The following is a 20,708-nucleotide window of genomic DNA, read 5'->3' as shown; positions in this document are numbered from 1 at the left end:
TGAATTGGGATGAGCTGCAGGTTTTGTTTATACAGAGAAGTGAGGGAACAAGCACAGAGTCAAATTAAAAATGTAAGTGGTAAGTAAAAAATGCTGGCATAAAGAAATTCTTGACACATTTGAGGTCTCTCTACTCCTAACCATGGCTGTGCTGTTTCCATAGAGGTGCAGGACTTTATACTGCTGTAAAAAATGAGGTGAGAGTGAGCAAAAGTATGACAGGGGCAAATAAAACATTCAGAAACTGCCACTATCCCCACCTCCAAAGACTCATTTGTCATCTTAACAACTGAGCAAGTGTTGAGCAGCTGCGAGCATGTGGAGAAGGTCAAGTGAGTGCCTGTCACCATTTGTGCTCATGGAGAAGAAAAACTCCCTGACGACTACATTTTTTTTTTTTTTTGTTTGTTTTTGTATTTCGCACATGTGCCTGGTTTTCATGTGTATGGATGGTGAAACTAATTTAATAAAAAAAGCACCCAATTTGCATTTGTTGAAAACTTAAGACGAGCACATGATCGTGTGATTTCAATTAATGTGATTACCTGTAAAGTGCTTGTAGATCCCATCACCTCTTTGCTGCTGCCAGTGGTGTGGAATGAAGTCATAGTGTCCTGTCGGTCTGGAGGCTTCGCACATTCCTCTGAAGCACAAAACAGATGAGACAGAAGGTGATGATTTAGAAGCCCCAGTGACTTATCTGTATTTCATAAAACTAGACGTCAGAACATGTCATCACTTAAAGTAGGTCTGTTAATGTGGCAGTAAAGCTTAGTAAAGTCTCACACACCAGTTAGATTAACCTCAGAGACATGCACTGACCTTTGATAACAGGTAAAGAGAAAGGAGCGATGTGGCCATCTCGTTCTCGCTCTAAGATGTGGTGCATGAAGGCAGCATGGTCACGGCCGGCTAACGGGATCTCCCTGTCGCTGAGCTCGTGCTCCAGGCTGCTGTGGAAGAGGCTGAGCAGGAGTTCGTTGGGTAGACAGGGGGAGCTGTGAATCTGCTCCTCATTCTCCACCGCTGAGCACGAAAAGGTGAAGACAAACTTTGTGACTTTCAAGCCTGTGTTTTTTAATTTCATTTGACTGAAGTGAACAGTGTAGATGGTCTATATGGAAACATTACCTGTACTGAATGTGAGGAAGAAGAGTTCGACCTGCTGACACTTTGGAAGCAGCTGAATGAGGTCAAACTGGAAAGGAACCATGTGGATGCTGTCCTCAGGGGTCGGGGCATCTCCTGTAAACACACAGGAAACTAATCAATCAACTTACAGAGCTATTTATTGTGAAGCATTACTTTTGTGTTTCGCTGACAGGACCTCAACTCCCTTAAAAAATGACAGTGGAAATGAATCAAGGAAAACTAATGCGTACGTGTCAAATGACTCTTGTTGTAATTAAAGAATTAGGGATGTGTAATTTTTTTTGAAAAAGTTACCTCGCATATCCTTGAGTCCAGCTGGCAGTGAACACACCTGATCCTTGTTCTGACACAGCTGGCTTAAATACTCAAAGGTCATCATGGTGGACATACAGGCCAGATCCCTCGGAAAGATCTAGAACAACACAACAGGTCACTGTTAAACAGCCTCATGCCTTGAAAATGAGCTTAGACAGTGTTCTGCCCTGCAGCAGAATTTCGTGCGCATTTTTGGACTGATTTTTCCGTAGAAAACGACGTGAAAGCAGGGGGTTTTCATATAAAGTTTTAGTGTTGGTCAGGTCATGAGAGGATCCAGATGCTGCCGCTTCTACTCCTATTTTTATTTCAGTGTTGTGCCCTAGGACAGTGCTTGTCTGTAAGTACGTAATTTATTTGACTTACCGTTTTCTATTGTGTTTATATACTGATTATGTTCTGATTTCCATTTGTTCTTGATACAGTTTTACATTGGAAATAAAGTGATCTTCAATCACAAGAAAAGTTACGCCTTGGGTTTGAGGAATCACACGTTAGCTAGCGGTCTACATATGAAACCAGAAAACTCACAGGGAGGACAGTATAGATACAGAGAACACAGCACCAAACTGAGCTGAGATTTACACTACTGAGAGTGTGTGATGGCCACTCTTGGACCAGCTGCTACTGAACCAGTTATACACACTGCTTGAGGGATCTCCTGGTACTTCAGGCCCTGGAAGTGGCGATTCTGGTCCATGCAGTTCATCACCGTGCCGCTCTGTGGCTCCACCCAGCATTCAGTCACAAGATTAAGCTCCGTGTCCATGTCCACAGCCTCCACCTCGGTGTCATTGTCGTCGTCCGTGGAGAAGCTGGAGTTCCACGAAAGACAAAGATATCAAGATGAAAAATGAGACATTACAGGTTAACCAATACTACGTGAAAACTCTATCAATGAAGAATGGCACACAGAGTCATTTTTATTTTTATATTTTCCCCACCCCATTAGTAACACAATATGACCACAGTTTTTAAAATAAGGTGTTCTATGCACATGATTGCTACCTGTCCTTAGTCGAGGTAGAGTGAGGTGGAAAGAGGATATACTGGACGATACATGAGTGACTCTCTCTGTCCATGTCACCTGGCATGCCCTGAAAACAAAAAATAGAATTCTGTGGTAACAACGTGTTGCCACAAATACAACTGCACACAAATAGACAGAAACATTAAAGCTCTGAACTTTAATGCAGGAATGTGCTGCTGTTCTTTACCTTTACTGGCAGTTCAATCACCATGTTAATGATGCCTTCGCCACTGGCAGCAAAGTGGAAGCCTTCTGATATTCGGATCCTAGACAGACATTAGAAGAGATTTGGCCAAAAATTACACAAAACACTTAATGTGACATTAAACCCACACAGTTGAGATGGCTATTATTCTGTAATCATAGCTGTTCCTGTCATGAAATATGAAAATTTTGGCACACTTTCTGAATAAATTTGTTCAGAAATGAATGTTTGAGAGGACCCCAATGTGTGTAAATCCAACCACAAATTTTTAAGATGCAAGACAAAAAAAAAAAATGTAACTACAGGTTAGGGAAAGGTCTATATACTTCAGGCTCCAAATAAGTGACTTAATCCTCTTTTAAAGCATTCTCTTCAAAGGCAACACTTTGATCTAAAAGTCGTTCCTCAGGCAGGAATTAAAGAGAAAAAAGGCATTTCTAATGAGAGCAATAATCAGCTAAAATCATTATCATCTGCTGGCTTTTGAAGAAGAAACACATCACCACAAGAGGGCGATCACAGCACTCTAGAAAACACCAGAAGAAGCTTTAAGAATACATTGAGGCAGCACTCAGCTTTTAATGATTGATTTTCAGATCATTGCCACAAAACACAAAAAGTTCCCCTGTGAAATCAGGTTTCTTTACAAACTGTCAGACAATAGTTGTTATGAAAAAAGGAAAATATATACACTACCAGTCAAAAGTTTGGATACACCTTCACATTTAATGTTTTTTCTTTATTTTCATGACTATTTACATTGTAGATTCTCACGGAAGGCTTCAAAACTATGAATGAACACATATGGAATTATGCATTCATTTATAGTTTTGATGCCTTCAGTGAGAATCTACAATGTAAACAGTCATGAAAATATAAAAAAACATTAAATGAGAAGGTGCGTCCAAACTTTTGACTGGGAGTGAAAACACACAACTCGTGTCAATGGTAGACCTAAATCAGCAGGAGTAGAGATCTATAACAGACTACAAAAGGAAAAAAAACAATCGAATCAAGAAAAAACGAAAAATATATAATGGGAAATAAATGAGGTTGTAGAAAATATAGTACATAGTATAGAAAAACACAAAAAAAACGCTGAGAATGTTTGATTCCTGAGAAAGATAGTTTACATCAAACATTCTCATTTGGAGTGTAAATGTGGGTGGACAGTTTCCCTGTTCATAATTTAATGTTAAATTGTCTCTTAAGTGGTGCAAAGCATCAATGAATGTATGGAATACAATGACTGTCTGTACTAGCAAGAAGTAAAACTAAAAGATTGCTTTGGTTTATTAACCAGGACCAAAAACTATTGAAACACAAAGAATTGTCAGACTTTTAGACAGTCAGTTTCTCCTTAGTGCTGTCTTTCACTAACTGATTTCACTCATTTCTACATTGCAGGTCTTTATGGAACCTGCTGTCTTTCACTGACAGTAGCTTAACAGAGTCAGAGCAAAAGTAATTAGTGCATGAAAACAGCATTTTGGTTAGAAAAGAGGAAATGAGAGCAGCTGAGTGTGACACCACTGTCAAACTGAGGAAAATAAGTTCTATTAAAATTAATATACTGAATTTATCAAGACATCAAATAAACAGAGCTTGTCAACAGTAAATAAAACAGTAAATGAGAAAGCAGAGAGGCTTCTCAGTACAGTACAATCAAATATACTTAATACTAATATATAGACAGGAAAAATTAGAAATATAGGGCTCCCCCTCTTATAAACTGTTCATCTAAAGGCCTGTTTCTCTCTGCAGCTGAGTTCCGCACTACAATACAGGACTTCAATATAGTACTTATGAGCGAAACCCTACATAATCCTACAATTAATAATGTATAAACAAGGACGACATTTTCTGGTATTGAAAAACAAATGTGTTCTTTTTCAAACATACAATACAATACGACATGAAAATGGCCAAACTAGTATGATCTTTTGCATGTGAACTCACTCAGACAGCATGGACAGGATGTGAGCCACAGCCTGGGTGGCCACCGCTGGTCCTTGGCTGCTCTGCACGGCCCAAACCCACCGCTGGTGCAGGAAGTACCGGGACAGAGACGCCAGGGTGGAGGAGGCCGTCCGGTTGGCCGCCATGCTCAGGGGCATGGCACTGTTGGAGGGCAGCGGGAAATTCTCCATGTTGAAAATGAACGGAGTCCTGAAGTCCAGCGGCAGCTTCTCATACCTGCAAAAGACGTTCATCAAAATGTGTTGAGCTGGAAGCCTCCTGTCACACAGAGGATACATTGTTAAAGCTTTGTTTTAACCCTCTAAACCCCAAGAATTTTCTGAGTCTTCTTGCTCCTACCTCATTTTTACTCTCTGTAAGCTGATTTTTTTTACTGCACTATAAGTACTAGCATCTCTACAGAAACAGCACCACCATTGTTAAAAATCACAGGAATTCAAAATGAATCATCATTTTAAAAAAAAGAACATGAAAAGAAAAAAAATAAAGTTAAATTTATTCTCATATTTTTTAATGCAAAAAGAAAAAATGGAATCAACATGTACAACAATTTTTCAAGTGCCCACAAGTGCGACCAATATACAAAAAAATAAAAAAGGTGGCTTTACACATACTACAGTTGTTTACTTACATTTTCAACTTGTTTTCATACTTTTATCCTATCTGCTGTGTAAGCAGCCCAGTTCAGCCCAGAAGTTCCTGTTTTGAATGCAGCTGAGTCACTAATGACCTCACTGTTAGACTAAGGAGCGTTGAAGTTTTTGTTCTGGTTTAAGTCAACAATATATTTTTGGTGATCTTTTAAAATTGATTTTGATGAATTAGCAGGATTTTAAACTTGGATAGGGTTCATTTTCCTGACTGAAAGGCACATCACAGATTTCTCTACATATAGCAAATATTTTCCAACTTATGGTTTTTATTTGTTTCCATATTTCTCTCCTTTTTTTTTCTACAGAATCTATTTTGTGCAGAACGTGTATTTTGGTGAAGAGACAGGCTCTTCTGCTTCTTATGATGACATCCCATCACATGCACTGACCGTATGAGCAGCTTCTCCAGAGGTTTATTGAGCACCACCACACAGGGTCTGTCTGACAGCGCAGGCTTGGGTACAGGGATGGAGGGAGATTTAGATGGAGAAGGATGGCCAACAATCTTCCTCTTTGTCTTAGGCGTCGCCTCTTTGTTTTGAACACGATGAGGGAAGCGAAGTTTGAGGATTTGCTCTCGCAGCTCGTCCACAATCTGATGAAAAAGAGACAGTCGGAAGGCTTCTGAGTAATGAAATGAGGGGTGTGTTTGAGTCCAAGTATCAGAAAACATTCTAAGGAATGGCTTACTCCATGTTTTCTCAAGTTACTCAATGATTTTCCAATTAATAACAGTTTTGTTCTGGTTAATTTTCATGTTACAACATGTATGCCTACTGGTCTATTATTTTTCTACATATTCAAAAATAGAACCCTCCACCAAAGCACTAAATACTATAGGATTGATGAGTGGAAGCAACACCTCTCGAATAGTTGACAGCAAACACTGAACACTACCATATTCACAAAGGTGAGATTTGCTTCAGAGACATTAGTTTGTATTGTAAGAGTGCCACTGACAATATATTCACCCTTCAGTACCTTGTTTCTGACATGGGCTGGTGTACCAATAGGGAAGCCCAGACGCAGCACCATGCAGGGTGTCTTGGAGATGAGACGAACCAGGTAGAAGGAGGTGGGAGGCTGATCAGATGAACTGTGGAATTAACTGCATTTTAGTTTATTTCAGGATTAGTTTTCACATAAAGAGTTGGTGCAGCATGAATATCTGCTTGTAAAAAGGAAAACATGTTGTGATCTCAGGCATTGGTACTCAACATTTCTGCCTGTAACCCCTTAAACAAAGCTAAACAAAGCTACTTGCTTCTCATACTTCACATAAAAAAAATGGGAAACTTTTGCAGGAATACAGATTTTTTTTTCCTGTCCCTTTATTATTCCCTCTAAATAATGTTGAGATCCCTTCAGAAAGTTATTAGATTCACATGTATGCCACTGTATTTTAAGTTGTCAATTACCACCTGCATTTTGTGTTTTCCTTCACCTAAATAAAGACATTTTGACAATAAATTGATGCAGAAATGGCACAAATGGGTGTATGGCGATTCATCAAAATTTAAAACGTGAAGTTTTTGATGGTAAAATTTCCTCAAGGAAAAGGAAATGAAACCTGAACCATACCTGTATATGAGCTTAACATATGAGTAACCCTCCACCAGCACAAAGCTGCTGCAGTCCCTCAGCAGGGACGTGAGGGCAGAGTGGGAGATGCGACACTGAATGGTGCTGTAGCGTCCGTTGTTTCCAGCTGTGTGCAGGTGTTTGGGGACAGGTCTGTGGAAAGAAAATTATGAGAGAAACAAATATAGCTGATGAGAAAACTGGACATCTCAAAGTTGGGCAAATAATCCATGCATACTAAAATAGAGCTGTATATTTCTCACATGTCATGTTCAAGGATGATAGCAATGCGATGCATGTGCAGCCATCTCTGCCAGAAGTTGGCATCCATGGAGAGGATGGGTTTCCAGTATGATGCAAACTGGGACTGAGAGGAGTCTTTGGATCCGCTGTGCTGCAAAGACAGGACCTGCAAGAGGAGGAGATCATTCATTTAAAGGAGGTAAACAAAGAGAAAACACAAAGTCCAACTTCATCAGTGTCAACTGGGAAAGGCAGTATGCAGAATGGGATAGCATCATTCATTTAAGTGCCGTGACAATACTGTTTGGGGGTTTCAGTGTCTGAACCCCAACCAGTCTCTGGGGGTTTTTTGATCGTGTGAACACTGACTTGAAATAAAATTACTAGACCTGCTCAACAGCGACTCATTTATCAACTTAGAGTTAAATTTGTGTTGATTTTGGTGGCATGACAGAGTTTTATGAATCTAAAGAGCTATAGGACTATTTCACATGTGTAGTTTCAATGAAAAACAGTCATTAAAGTGTCAATGTAACAGTGTTATTTCTTTTAACTCACTATTATGGTGTAAATGTTGATTGCACAAACTAATGGCGATAATGTAATGTAATGACTGTCTAATTTGAAAATTTGCCAAAAAATAACCATTTGCTCTAACAAGATTTTGTTTAAAAAAAAAAAAAAAAAAAAAAAGACAAAACAAAACAAAAAGTTCCACGTTTCTCAGTGCAACAGTGAGGCCATTAGCGAGTCACCTCAAGCTAACAGTCAAGTGACAAAAATCCCGGGTCTTTTTGATTGAGCTAGGCTGAACTGCTTACAGAGCAGACAGAAGAAAAGTGTGGAAACAAATTTAAAGTCTAGTAAAAACATCTATTGCATATAAAGCCACCATCTTTTTCAAGTATTGGTAACATCTTTCTTTAATTGGAAAAAAAGTTGTACATGCTGATACTAGGTTTTCACCAATTTACAAAATAGCTAATCAAAGACATCCAATTTTCAAAATTTTTTGTTATGATTTATGACATAACTTCATCATACTGCACAAAAGACATGTTTGGGTTCTCTCTGCTTCTAGCCACTGCTGTGCTGTCTTCATAGAGATGCATAAGTTTCATACTGCAGTGGAAACTAAGCCCACAGTGACTGAAAAGCAACAAGGTGGAGTACTTAAACAACCAAAAACCAAATCATCTTCCTAAAAAGATAACAAACTGCTGAATATTTAGTTGATGTTTTACTGGAGTTAACTTGTCCCCAACAAACTGTTTAACAACAATCAATTCCTGCACAGTACCGGAGTCGTAGAGCCAGGAGGGATGTAGAAAAGAGGAACTCCATTTTTGGTGCTCTCGGGAATCGTGTAGTTTTCAGGAATCGAATTAAACGACTGAAGATGCACCAACATCTGATCAGTCTGGTTGATGCTGGAAGATCACACAACACATCGGGGTTACACAACAACACATCCTTCATTAGAAGAATACAACAATGTGTCCTGAAAAAGACTCGTTACCTTTGCAGTGTGTTCCAGAAGCGGCGGATGACGGAGGTGCGGTACGGACTGGTAATGGGTTTCCTCTGGGTGCAGCTGATGTCGTGCAGGATGTCGTAGCTTCCCTCCATCGTCACCTCCACCCTGGTGGTTCTCTTGGAGGGGTCCAGCGGCCAGGAGGCGGCTGCTAGGTACTCGATATGCATGTTGTGCTTCCATAACAGCACCAGCTTCACCTCCAGCTGAGTCCCACCTTCAGAAACCAGGAGCTTCATTCTCAGCAAAAACAAAACACGACGCTATATTTTTGATGTACTAGCTCAAAAAAAGACAGACTTTACCTTTAGTGAGGCTGATCTCTCTGATGGTGTAGCCCTCCCTCAGTCGAACTGACACCACGCTGACTAAATGAGCATGGACTTCCTTCTCTGTGTGCTTCTTCCTCCTCATGACCAGGGCAGGGTTACCACTGGCTGATACCAGGTGCTCATTGAACAGTTTGTGCTGTGAAACTGCAAAAAATAATGAATGTCAATGCAACCGACAAAAAATAATGATAGAAACAGGTATTAAATAGATAAATGTAAGTATTATTATTATTATTATAATACCATATGCAAAAGCTTGGTAAAAGTACATCTAAAGCATCACATTCACTGTAAGTAAGTAAGTAAGGTCCCTGCATTGGATAGTCTTAGTAAAGCGAAACAAATAAATATAAGAATAAAATCTATAAATTAGTGACTTTTATTTCAAATTAAAACTACCGTAAAATGATGGTTGTCTATTGCAACTGATGACAGAATCGCCAAGAATGAGTGTATGTTACTGTATGTCTAAGGAAATCTGTCATATTTGCATTTAAAGTTTGTGGATTTAGAGAGATTTAAAAGATGCACTGATACACCTTCCCTACAGCGCCAAAACAACACTGTTTACACTTAACCCACATTTTTAATTGAGGAGCTGTAAGCAAAGTAATAGCAGAATCTGTTTCATGGGGTATAATATGCATAGTTGTCTCACCACAGAAGTACTCGGAGTTCATAGACTCAGGAGTCTTGAGGAAGGAATATGTTAAGAAGGCCTTGTGGTAGGCATTCATCTCTAAGCTGTCCAGGTCCACTTCAGGACAGCTGGGCAGGTACGAGCCGAAGGTGGCTAATGAGATGAACTTCATCAGCTCTACGTTGGGGATGTAGCCAAAACTGCAGTCGTAGGAGTACGCACCGCCAACCTAGAAATGGACAAACAGAACTCAAAGAGGAGCAGCAGGAGACTACAACAGCTCCTAAATGTCTCATTGATCTCACAGAATCCCTGCTACTGTTTTTGAGTACACTCACATCTATCCTAGTTTTCAGCACAACCAGCATATAACGCTAACATAGAAAATAAAACGGCAAACACCAAGATCTTTATCATCTTTACCTGCACAAATGAGCAGGCAATGGTTCCACTCCTGAGCTGGTTCAGCAGAGTTTCACATACGGCTACATCTGGAACACTTGTCACTCCATCTGTGATTATGATGATACCTGAAATACACACAAGTTACATTGCTCATTCTTTCTTGTTAATTATGAGGTGTTCTAATGTTGCATGGGATGCTTCTAAAGTGTTGAATAATTTCTCAGAAAGCTGTGTGGAGTTAAGTGAACTTTGAACTTGTCTCCTCAGCTCTTAATTTTCATTCTTCCCTCAGTACTTCCATCAGTTCACACGAGAACAGGTATAGAACAGGTATAATGACTTTAGTAGAGGTTGAATTACACGTCATGTAGTGCAGGTGCATCCCTAATAACCAAAATGGGGTTGCGTGACAGACAAGGAGGAATACACAATTCAAAACCTGCCACCACTTATGAACAGGTCTCTAGAAAAGCTGCTTGGTTGTCAGAGGGGTCTGCAGAAGATGTCTGGAATGAAGTTCCACGAAATAACTCAGCAACTTAGCAAAGGAACAACTCTCAACCTTTTGGCAAAACACTTGATTGAGAACCTGAATGACAAACCTACCTGCACTGGAGTTTGGAGGCAGCAGCTGCAGGGCCAGGATGCCCTGACGTACCATACTGACCAGACCCATATCTGCTGACACCATGGAAATGCCCTGCTTCCGGTACGGCTGGTCGTCCAGGTTGTTGCTATGGTGAGCTGAGCTTTGTGTTGGCTCCACAGACTGAAGGTCACAGGTAATACATTTTTTATTGTCCTTATCAGCAATAAAACACACAAGGTTGATGCCATATTCCTTTACACAAGCGACTGTGTTCTTGGAATTTGTTGACAGCGGGAAAAACACAGAAGTGTTTAAATTATAATTCATTAAAGGTTATAGGATCTGATGTCTCACGAACAAGTTTTCTCATCTACAGAGCAGATTTGAAAAGACAGAGTAAACACTGCTCATGTGCACTCACCTGTTCATGCTGCTGATGTAGGACTTCAGCGATGTTGCTCTCCAGCGCTCTGAGCTGCTGATAGATATGATGCAGGAACTCATCAAGGTCTGTTCTGTCAAGCTGACATCCTTGAACCAAAACCTGCAGAGGAGATAAAGATTGTCAGAAAACTGCAACAACATCTACAATTAAATATCAGTATTAGAGGTCTATGAGCAGAACGACCTACAATGTATTGAAAACAATCATAACCTGTGGGAACAGAGATGTAAAGCCAAAGGTGATACCGTTAATTGCACCTCTGTCCAGTTCAGTTTAAGCTATAATGCAGTTAGTAACGATAATATAGTAAATGTGAAACTCTTTAACCTTCTGGACCCTAAAACCTACAGCTGAATTTGAAGAGTATTTCATCTTTACAAAAATCATCAAAATTACACACTGCTCAGGGCTAGAAAATGGAGACAGAAAGAATAGTCAGATTTTCAACTTTCTGATGGTCCTTGAACTACGTATCTGGGACGTTACATTAGGAAACTTAACCAAGTCTGAGCTAAAAATTATGAACTGTTGCTCTCCTTAGCCCAACAAAGAGCAAAAAATGTGCCACAGCCAGTTCTGTCAAGAAAAACGACCAAATATGAGGCACAGTTTTCTAACGTCCTGCTGCAGTAATGAAGAGGTAAACTCCAGGACATGACATCAGTGTGATTATAGGTGTAACACAGCACACTTCACAGTGAAGTCGGCTGTAGTCAGAAGTGAAACACACACTAACTTAATGACACAAAGACATAGCTTTTCAGTTCGCAGCTCCACAGATTTTTAAGACATTCAGTATTTTCAGAAAACTCTGACAGTGTGCAAAAAAAAACAGGATAACATGTAAGCCACTGCTATGACCTGGTGTGAAGTGAGGCCAATAATTGACGAATATGCCAAGATGGTGACGAAGATCTTGGGCTTGAAAAGCTGATCAGTTCCAGGGACTTTAAAAGGTTGAGCCAGACCAGCCAGACACCTTGACAAGGCGTGAAACACCTCATCAAAGATCATCTCTCCTGTGCTGTCATCCTGCAGGACAGAACACAAAACACATGTCAATTACTAAAGATTTTAATGATCCAATGCATGGTTTCTAACAATCCTACACTATTTTGTATGGCCTGGATGATAAATATCCTCTTCAATTTATTCAAGTCTTCCTTGTGTGCCTGTATTTCACTTTGTTGTTTTGTTTATTTCAAAGGCATAACATTTTTCACACAGATGGCCTAATACTTATTTCCATTATGACAGTTCAGTTGTATGTAAAAGTAAACCTGAACAGGGTTGACACTCAGAAGACAGAGTGAACGACAGGCATAGTTAAAGCCTCTGTCTGACCACATTAAACCCTGATTGATCCTGCATTATCACATATACACATATTACAAACTGAAGCAGTGCTGTGAGACTGAACAAGGATAATAAAGTCATCAAAGTGTTTTGTGGAGCTGAGAGGATCTGCAGAGCAGGTGATAATCCTACTGTGTGATCATCATTCTTAATAGAACAAGTAACCGTTAGACCCAGTTGCCAAATTCACTCTGTATGTATCAGTGGAATGTCCCTCATGCTCACGTCTTTAATTAGGGTTTAATTCTCTTGAAATCCATTAGCAATGGAGCCTGATGGACTCTCTCGGTCTCTCTCATTTTACAGTCTGGCCACAGGCTGAGGAAGCAGCTTGGTGGATTTTGCCAATTGCAAATTAACAGTCCTCCACTGGTAGTGTCTGCCTATGCAAAGGATATTAATATTTTTATCAGGGTCAAGGCTGATGTAGATTTTCTGAAGGCCAGTGAAAGTCACACACCTGAGAATCCACAAGCAATGCAGCAGAAGTCGCGTAAAGTTTTAACCCTCTGAAAACAGGTTTAATGGGCTTACTGTCTTTAAAACATTTTAAAAATGCTAAAATTACACCATCCATCAGAACAACAAATGGTAAAAATCAAGAGAATCAGGGAATTTTGAACTTTCAGACAGGCACTGAACAACAAATTTGACCAAATCTTGACTGAAAATCATAAAACGTTCATGAAAATCACTTTATTCTGTGTGTCTCAATTGAAAATCTTTAAAAAATACATTGTTTGTTCATACCAGATTCTGCAAAACACAAAAAAGCCATTTCTCAGCTGAAGCCAAAAGTCACACATCAAAAATTGTGGGATTTTTTGGCTGAACTGCAGGTTGAGCAAACAATGAAAACAGTAAAGTATTTATGAGTCAGTATTTTTCCAATACTGGCAACACCCATGGGTCCTCAGAAAAATGTTGTATATGCTGATTTCAGGTTGGTTTTTTTTTTTTTTTTTCTAAAATAAGTTACTAAAGAAGTTCAAAGATGTGCAGGACTTTATATTGCAAAATGAGCCCACAGTGAGTAAACATGTGACAGGAGCAAAAAAACGCCCAGAAACTGCTTGAGAGTTAAGCTGGATATTGTGTAATGTTATGGACCGAAAAATACACATTTTCTCACAATGAGAAACAGCAAATAAGTGGAACACAAGTGAAGAGTATATCTGAGATTAAAAACCACCATTCCATCCAAATTTGGGTCATGTGGTTTAATTCAGGAAGATATTCAACTACAATTAGACAGCTTAAGTCTCACCACAATCCCTGTGGAGGGGCTGAGGTCCAGCTCGATGATGAAGCGGTATCTCCGGGCCAGGAAAGTAGCCCGAGTGGACGGCATCAATACGCAGGGGTAAGTGTTGGGGGACAAATCTGGCTGCCATCCTTTAGGTAAGATGCTCAGCAAGTCCAGTTCATTTTCTGAGTTCAGCTGTAAATGAGTCAAACAGGATGTCAGTGAATCGCCAGTCACAACATTTACTGCTATACACACATTATTTAAACTGTGTACTTATTAACTATGTATGATGGCTGTTTTTCATTATCATTATTACTGAGTTTATCCTGTTTATCCCCCGGTTGCTTATGTCAGCTTTTTTTTCCCTAATGATTCATTTAAAATTTTGCATCGTCCCAATTATCAAAAGGTATCTGGTTATTTAGACTGATTAATTTTGATGTTTTAGGTTCAGAAATTTTTAAAAATAAAATGGAGGTTTTATGACATTAAATGTCTCTTTTATTCAACTGTAATATCTCCTTGTTGTTTGTTGTTTACAGATTCAGTGGAACTACTCTGAACGTAAGACAAATCCCAAATCCCAATTTAACCCCTAATGCCCAACAATCAAGTTTTATATGACTGTAAAACACCAAACCAAGACAGCACACCAAGCGACAAGCAGCAACTCAGAGAGCCCTCAGTGCAGCAACATACCATAATAACAATATACCACCCCCCAGATATGCCACTGAAGGGGTTGTACATCCACCATTTTCAGTAGAAATAGCAGCCTATTAGCCACTTCTCCATCTTGGAGCTGCTAGGCTACTGTCTGCGAACAGGAGAGTAAATTAAGAGCAAGCATAAACTCACCACTTCTGGCTGTGAGGCAGGCCAGATGACTTGGTTAAGTTTACCAAGGAACCACGCCAGACGCACATTCCTAGAGATCCGATAGTCCTCCTTCATGAGCAGGTAGATCTGGTCTGCCTCCTCCACCTCATGACGAGAAACACATGAATACATGAAGGTGGGCTGTTCAGACATCCGTCCAGCCTCTGCAAACATGCTACCGCATATCACCGTTTAACAGCCTCACAAGAAATATGCAAGGAGGTCACACGAGGACACGAATGACAAAGGACTGCAGTTAGGGCTGATTGATTTGGGAGAAATCTCTAATTGCGACTTTTTTGGCAAACATTGCAGTTTGATTTGGGATAGAATTTTTAGCTTGAGTTCAAAATTCGATTTGCAACAGATTCAAAATGTGATACATCAAAGAGCATGATTGTCACACAAGGACAGCATGAATTTGTAAAACCATTGATACATCAATTTAAACCCTGTGTCAGGCACGCTGCACAACATTCATCCAAAATTGCAGTCTTTGCTAATAGCATTGTTTGAAATCTTGACATAAAATCGATTAATTGTTCAGCCCTAATTTCAGCAATAAAACTTGGTGTCTCACTGATATAAACTCAGCTTAAGAAATAAGTTCATGTAAAATCCTATGTGGTAAAATTGAACAGCAGGAAATATTTATTTACAGCTCAATCCACTGTCACCGTTCACTCAGATTTCTGTATATTTAATCCTCCAGATAGTTGGCTAACTGTTTAAATACTCTGTTTCTTAAGAAGTTAACAAGTTAATGAAAGTCTCACATGTCTCTATAATGTGCCTCAAATTTTCAAGTCAAAATACTGCAAATAAGGTTCATTTCACCATGATTGTATAACCCTTTTTTTTATAGCCCTGTTCTAAATGGGTTTCTTCAGTGTCTGTTGCTTAAACACAGCTGAGCTGCTACTGTTCAAACCCCATTCAGGAAGAAGACTCTCTCTGCACCCATGACTGCATGTGAAAACTGGACTTCCTGGAAACATCACCAAAATCACATTACTGCTGTTGTTTTTAAACTCATGTATCTAGTGAGTTTGTCAGATGATGTCGCAGTTATATAATCAGTAGTTTATTGGTGTAGAGCGGACACTTAAAAATGACTCTAAAGTGATGGCCTCCTAATAAGTAGTATTAATGGGCTGTGTCACTATTTCCTAATCCTTTCATTGGCTAACAACAGAGACAGCAAAATATGTACACAAGAACAGCTTCGTTGGGGATTTGGCTGCATTAAAATACAGTATATAACAGCACAGAGAGCAGGAGAAAAGTAAACACGTGAACAATGGCTAAGTTTTGATTGCACTGAAACACAACAGGCAACGTGAAATCACAGTAATTGATAACTGGTTTAAAATCAGTCTCAAAGTTCCCACCATCTCTGAATGTCACTCAGCTGTACAATTAGCACAGAGCTCTGACTTGTTAGCCACATAACGTGCTAACGCCAAGGATCCTCCTGTTGTTCTGGTGACATTGTCAAAAAATAACAATAGTAATGCATGCGATCCTAAGTTAAACAGATGCTTGGTGTGCATGAAGACTGTTGTGTTCACTCCTGCAGAAAACAGCAGAACATTTGGAGTTGGTTTGCTTGAGGCTGTGACAATTTAGAATTAGCAGAAGCAGCTCTAGAGAGCAAATGAAAGTAGTGGATTCCTCTGAATTATACAAATTTTTGAGCTGAATGACTTTTGGTTCCTCAGTTTCTATGTAATAGCTAAACAAACATCTTACTGGCTTGTAAAGCTGGAAGGCTACCTAGCTGAGGAAGTGGCACAGAAATGTCAGGTTTAGACATTCTCACATCATTTATTTCACATCACCTAGTTTTTAAGACACACAAAACACATGAAAAACTGATGTCAACAAAAAAACGACCTTTAAAAGAGTTCAAACAAACGTCAACTTCCAGCCTGACAGCTGCTGCTAGCAGCTAAAGTCGTATGTAGCATTGCGGCTAACGGAGATGCTAACACAGCTCAGTCTGCTGGGGACTTTCAATAACGGTTCACTGGAAATAGGACTTTGTCGAGTTCTGTGTCCGGACAAACCAGCAGACACAAAATGTGCACTGTGTTTTTTTTCTCAAAAGCGCTCAGCTGCTGGACGTTACCTCATTGTCGGCTCTCTCTGCCATGCCGGGTGGAGCATAGGGCCGGCGGGGTGTTAGCGAGCCTCAGCCGGCGAATATGCACTAGGGTTTGTGCAAAAATACTCAGTCTTATTACTTGTTTATCTTCTGCCTTGTCTGATGATCCAGTGTTCGCACGGCGGCTCTCAGCGTCGACATGCCCACACTCGTGTTCCGGTGAAACCTTTCAGAATAAAACGAGTCAATCAGACTATTAATAGGTGTGGCACAATGTCTCTATTTTTTTCTAAATATTATTTTTCCGTGGTAAATTGCTGTAGGAGTAGTAATTTTTGTTGATGGTTGACACCTATCATTGCTTAAGGATTGAATACTACCGTGAAGAAGTACATTACAGCCCACATGCAGCATAATAAGCTGTTTTTAATGTGACCATTAATGGAATAAAATGCATAGTCATGCTTTTTTAATTGCTGATGAGGCTCAAAAGATAAGGATGGGTTAAACCAAAGTAAGATGTCTCCTCCCTTAATTCATTTGACCGCTAGACAGTTTTTATTTCATGTCTTTTCATGAATGATTGTGCCCTTACTGTTTAAAATGCACAGAAATCATTTTTGCTGTAGTAGAAAATCAAAAGAGGGGGTTTTGAGGTACGCTGATAGAATCTTTTGACAGTACAAAATAAGATTCTGCATTTTTACATGAATATTCATATACACATTTTAAGCTAAATATCCCTTATGATTGCTGATTTTATAATATGGCTGATTTTTTATATAAATGATAATAAAGTTATTGTAAAGGTAAAAATTTTGCCCTTGGCCACTCAATTCGAAATAAATTGCAATAATAACGCTGCATTTTCAAAAAGGAGTCAGATATCACTTCTATATGTGCTATCTAATTTGTATGTTGCATTGAAGTAAGAGCAACCCCCAAAACTTAAAATGAAGTTGATCTAATGCAGAAGTACTAAGTTTGTACGGATCAAAATGAGCAAATCAGTATGGCATTTTCCAGGATTTTTTACATAAGTTTATAGCAAGGCTGTCATCTGTTAAAGTTTAATTACCTTCTAAATATGACAACTTACCTCTTGTGTAAAAATTCTGCTGATATTCAAAATATTATAACAGAAAATTAGACTGTTCTTAATAGGGTCATCTTAGCCTGGTTTAACCGAGAATTAAAAATACAGAAAATAAGTAGGCAACGTGTAACACACAACAACACAAACTTGGAGCACATTGACATTATAGAGTGGTGATTTACAATATAGCCAAGTAAGGAAATAAAATATATCGGCACAATAATAAGAAAATTGAATACACTTGATCAAATGTTAAAAGTAAGTACAATAATAAAACAGTGAATACAGTTATTTAATAAAAAAAGATTCAACAAAAACAAAAAGCTGGTAGTAAAAAAAATAGAGATGGAATTAGAGACTCAAACTGCTCAAATAGTCAAAGTAGGTTTCAGCCCTACGGTATTTAATCATCTGTATAAGAGCGAAACCTGAATTGTACACACCTAAACTAATAAAACATGCACACACATATTCTTAATTCACACATAAAAACAAATACCAATACTAATAAAAAAAATATAGTACTAATACTACTACTAATAATCTCTTATTTTGAAATTTCAGTCCTAGATTTTCCGTCAATGTTGTTTTTTATCCAGCGGCATGTGAACCGGATGTGTGTCCGCTTCTCTTTTCTGTCCGGCAGAAACAGCGGGAAGATGGATGAGGCGCCTTTTTAGAAAGTCAACCGTGAAAACTAGTCGAGTAACTGAGAAATCAGAAGAAAGTCCACTTCAGGAGCAGTGCAGTTGCTGCTGTGGGTCACAGTACAGCGAACGCTTTGAAATTCAAAATACAACGAGAACAGTAACAGAAATTACAGCAGTTTCTCTGGGGACAAGACGAACGTTGCACAGGTTGTTTACTTCTCAAAAAGGCAGGATATAAACAGAGGTGGAGGAAGTGCTCAGATCTTCAGTGGAAGTAACAATACCACAGTGTAGAAATACTCAGTTACACGTAAAAGTAATGCATGGCAGTTTAAGTAAAAATGCAAAAGCATCAAAAAACACTTAAAGTACCAAAAGTGAAAGTACACTTTATGAGAATTCCCATTTCAGAATAATAGGTACTATCTTTTTAGGTTATTATTTTGATGCAATAACATGTTCATCACTTTAATAATGCAGCTGGTAGGGATGAAGCTGGTTTTAATATTTACTGCTGGTAGTTTGTAAATTTCACCCTGCATGGAGATCAAAAAAGTTTCGTCAATATCTAAAAATAAGACAGTAATAGGATACATCATGACTTATTTATTAATCGCATTTTGAATTATCAAACTTGATCTGCAAAGTATGTTTTCAAATAAATGTAGTGGAGTAAAAGGTACAATATTTGCCTTTGAACCATAGTCGAGTTTAAGGGAGCAGAAAATAGAAATACTCAAGTAAAGTACAAGTACCCCAAAATTGAAAATTGTATTTAACAACAGTGGTGGAGTGAATACACTTAGTTACTTTTCCCCACTATATAAAAATATGAATATAGTGTATTATGATATTTCACTAACAATGTATTTAATGATTTAAGTAGTTAAATATTTGAGCGCAGCTGCAGCTTTTTTTTTTTTTACCGACTCACTATGAACTTTCTTTTGTGAACTTGTTCAATTTGCATGTGGCAGAATTTCCTTTTGAATTAATCTGATCAACCACAGTTACCTGCTGTTGTGTTTTGTAACACAAGTGCATGCATTTACATCTTGTCTGACACATATTTAGGTATTTGCATGAAAAATGAGCCCACAGTGAGCAAAAATGTGACAGAAGCACAAAATGGTCAGAAACTGCTGGGGCTTCAAAGGGTTAACAACATTCATCCAGCCAACCATCCACAGTTTAACCACATACAGTCAGGTACTTCTGAATAACCGTGAAATGTTTCCACTGATTTTGGAGCAATTCACAGATTTGACATTATTGCCATTGACACTGCAACATAAAGTCCTGCACTTCAATGGAGACAGCATATGAATGGCTAGAATTAGAGGGTATGACACATTTATCATGCTACAAATCACAACCAAAGTCAACTGTCCTTATTTTTTTTTTTTTTTTTTTTACAAGATTTGAAAAAAACCTGGAGTCATCATCCATCCATCCATCCATTATCTATACACCGCTCAATCCTCACTAGGGTCGCGGGGGGGGCTGGAGCCCATCCCAGCTGACTCGGGCGAAGGCAGGGGACATCCCGGACAGATCGCCAGTCTGTCGCAGGGCCACATATACAGACAAACAAGCACTCTCACATTCACACCCACGGGCAATCCAGAGCAATCAATTAACCTCAGCATATTTTTGGACTGTGGGAGGAAGCCGGAGTACCCGGAGAAAACCCACGCATGCACAGGGAGAACATGCAAACTCCATGCAGAAAGATCCCGGGAAAGCCGGGACGCGAACCAGGGACCTTCTTGCTGCAAGGCGAAAGTGCTAACCACTACGCCACTGTGCAGCCCCTGGAGTCATCATATACAACATTATTCTGTGTCCCCAGGTCTTAACCAATATAAGAAAAAATGATGGCTCTGCATACATCAGGTATTATACAACTTAGACTTTTAATTTGTCTCCATATTGTATGTCACATGATTGTTGGTCGCAGCTCAGTGATTTCTTCATGATTGAAGTTTTTTTTTTTTTTTTTTTTTTTAATATATGGCAACTTTTCAAAGATGACATGCTTTTTTTTTTTACCTCCTGGAAGGTTTTTGAGTTCAGAGGATTACATTGTAATTATTTAAATATAACTTCAACAGCTGTTTCAAATGTTTCATTAGTTGAAGTTTACATTAAAAAAGTGTGTTATACCGTATATGATCTCTCGTGTACTTCTACATGGCAATATTGCCTTGATGAGCAAACTATGAGTGGCCAAAGATAATGATTATTTGGTCTACAGCAATTTCAAA

General features: G+C 39.0%; 1 protein-coding gene across 13 annotated transcripts in view; it reads right to left on the bottom strand.

The window, feature by feature from the left end:
- szt2 (SZT2 subunit of KICSTOR complex) overlaps nucleotides 1-16,887 on the bottom strand; it is a 110,585-nt gene extending 93,698 nt beyond the window's left edge. For all 13 annotated transcript variants that reach the window (XM_055016778.1, XM_055016791.1, XM_055016802.1 and 10 more), the window contains exons 1-23: nucleotides 16,720-16,887; nucleotides 14,568-14,693; nucleotides 13,728-13,901; nucleotides 11,966-12,136; nucleotides 11,081-11,203; nucleotides 10,677-10,839; nucleotides 10,089-10,195; nucleotides 9,684-9,894; nucleotides 8,999-9,169; nucleotides 8,679-8,910; nucleotides 8,460-8,589; nucleotides 7,180-7,325; nucleotides 6,917-7,069; nucleotides 6,317-6,431; nucleotides 5,725-5,930; nucleotides 4,662-4,898; nucleotides 2,685-2,763; nucleotides 2,476-2,564; nucleotides 2,114-2,282; nucleotides 1,447-1,564; nucleotides 1,132-1,245; nucleotides 823-1,026; nucleotides 546-643 (exon numbers count right to left, since the gene is read on the bottom strand). In XM_055016778.1, the coding sequence (XP_054872753.1) occupies nucleotides 546-643; nucleotides 823-1,026; nucleotides 1,132-1,245; nucleotides 1,447-1,564; nucleotides 2,114-2,282; nucleotides 2,476-2,564; nucleotides 2,685-2,763; nucleotides 4,662-4,898; nucleotides 5,725-5,930; nucleotides 6,317-6,431; nucleotides 6,917-7,069; nucleotides 7,180-7,325; nucleotides 8,460-8,589; nucleotides 8,679-8,910; nucleotides 8,999-9,169; nucleotides 9,684-9,894; nucleotides 10,089-10,195; nucleotides 10,677-10,839; nucleotides 11,081-11,203; nucleotides 11,966-12,136; nucleotides 13,728-13,901; nucleotides 14,568-14,693; nucleotides 16,720-16,743 (3,360 nt within the window). In that variant the 5' untranslated portion in view covers nucleotides 16,744-16,887. The remainder of the gene's footprint in view (nucleotides 1-545; nucleotides 644-822; nucleotides 1,027-1,131; nucleotides 1,246-1,446; nucleotides 1,565-2,113; nucleotides 2,283-2,475; nucleotides 2,565-2,684; nucleotides 2,764-4,661; nucleotides 4,899-5,724; nucleotides 5,931-6,316; nucleotides 6,432-6,916; nucleotides 7,070-7,179; nucleotides 7,326-8,459; nucleotides 8,590-8,678; nucleotides 8,911-8,998; nucleotides 9,170-9,683; nucleotides 9,895-10,088; nucleotides 10,196-10,676; nucleotides 10,840-11,080; nucleotides 11,204-11,965; nucleotides 12,137-13,727; nucleotides 13,902-14,567; nucleotides 14,694-16,719) is intronic.
- Between the last annotated feature and the right edge of the window lie 3,821 nt (nucleotides 16,888-20,708).

This window comes from Amphiprion ocellaris, chromosome 2 (genome assembly GCF_022539595.1).
Source record: "Amphiprion ocellaris isolate individual 3 ecotype Okinawa chromosome 2, ASM2253959v1, whole genome shotgun sequence".
Lineage (NCBI taxonomy): Eukaryota > Metazoa > Chordata > Actinopteri > Pomacentridae > Amphiprion > Amphiprion ocellaris.
The sequence above is the reverse complement of the archived record's forward strand: the minus strand, read 5'-3'. Positions and strand labels throughout refer to the sequence as shown.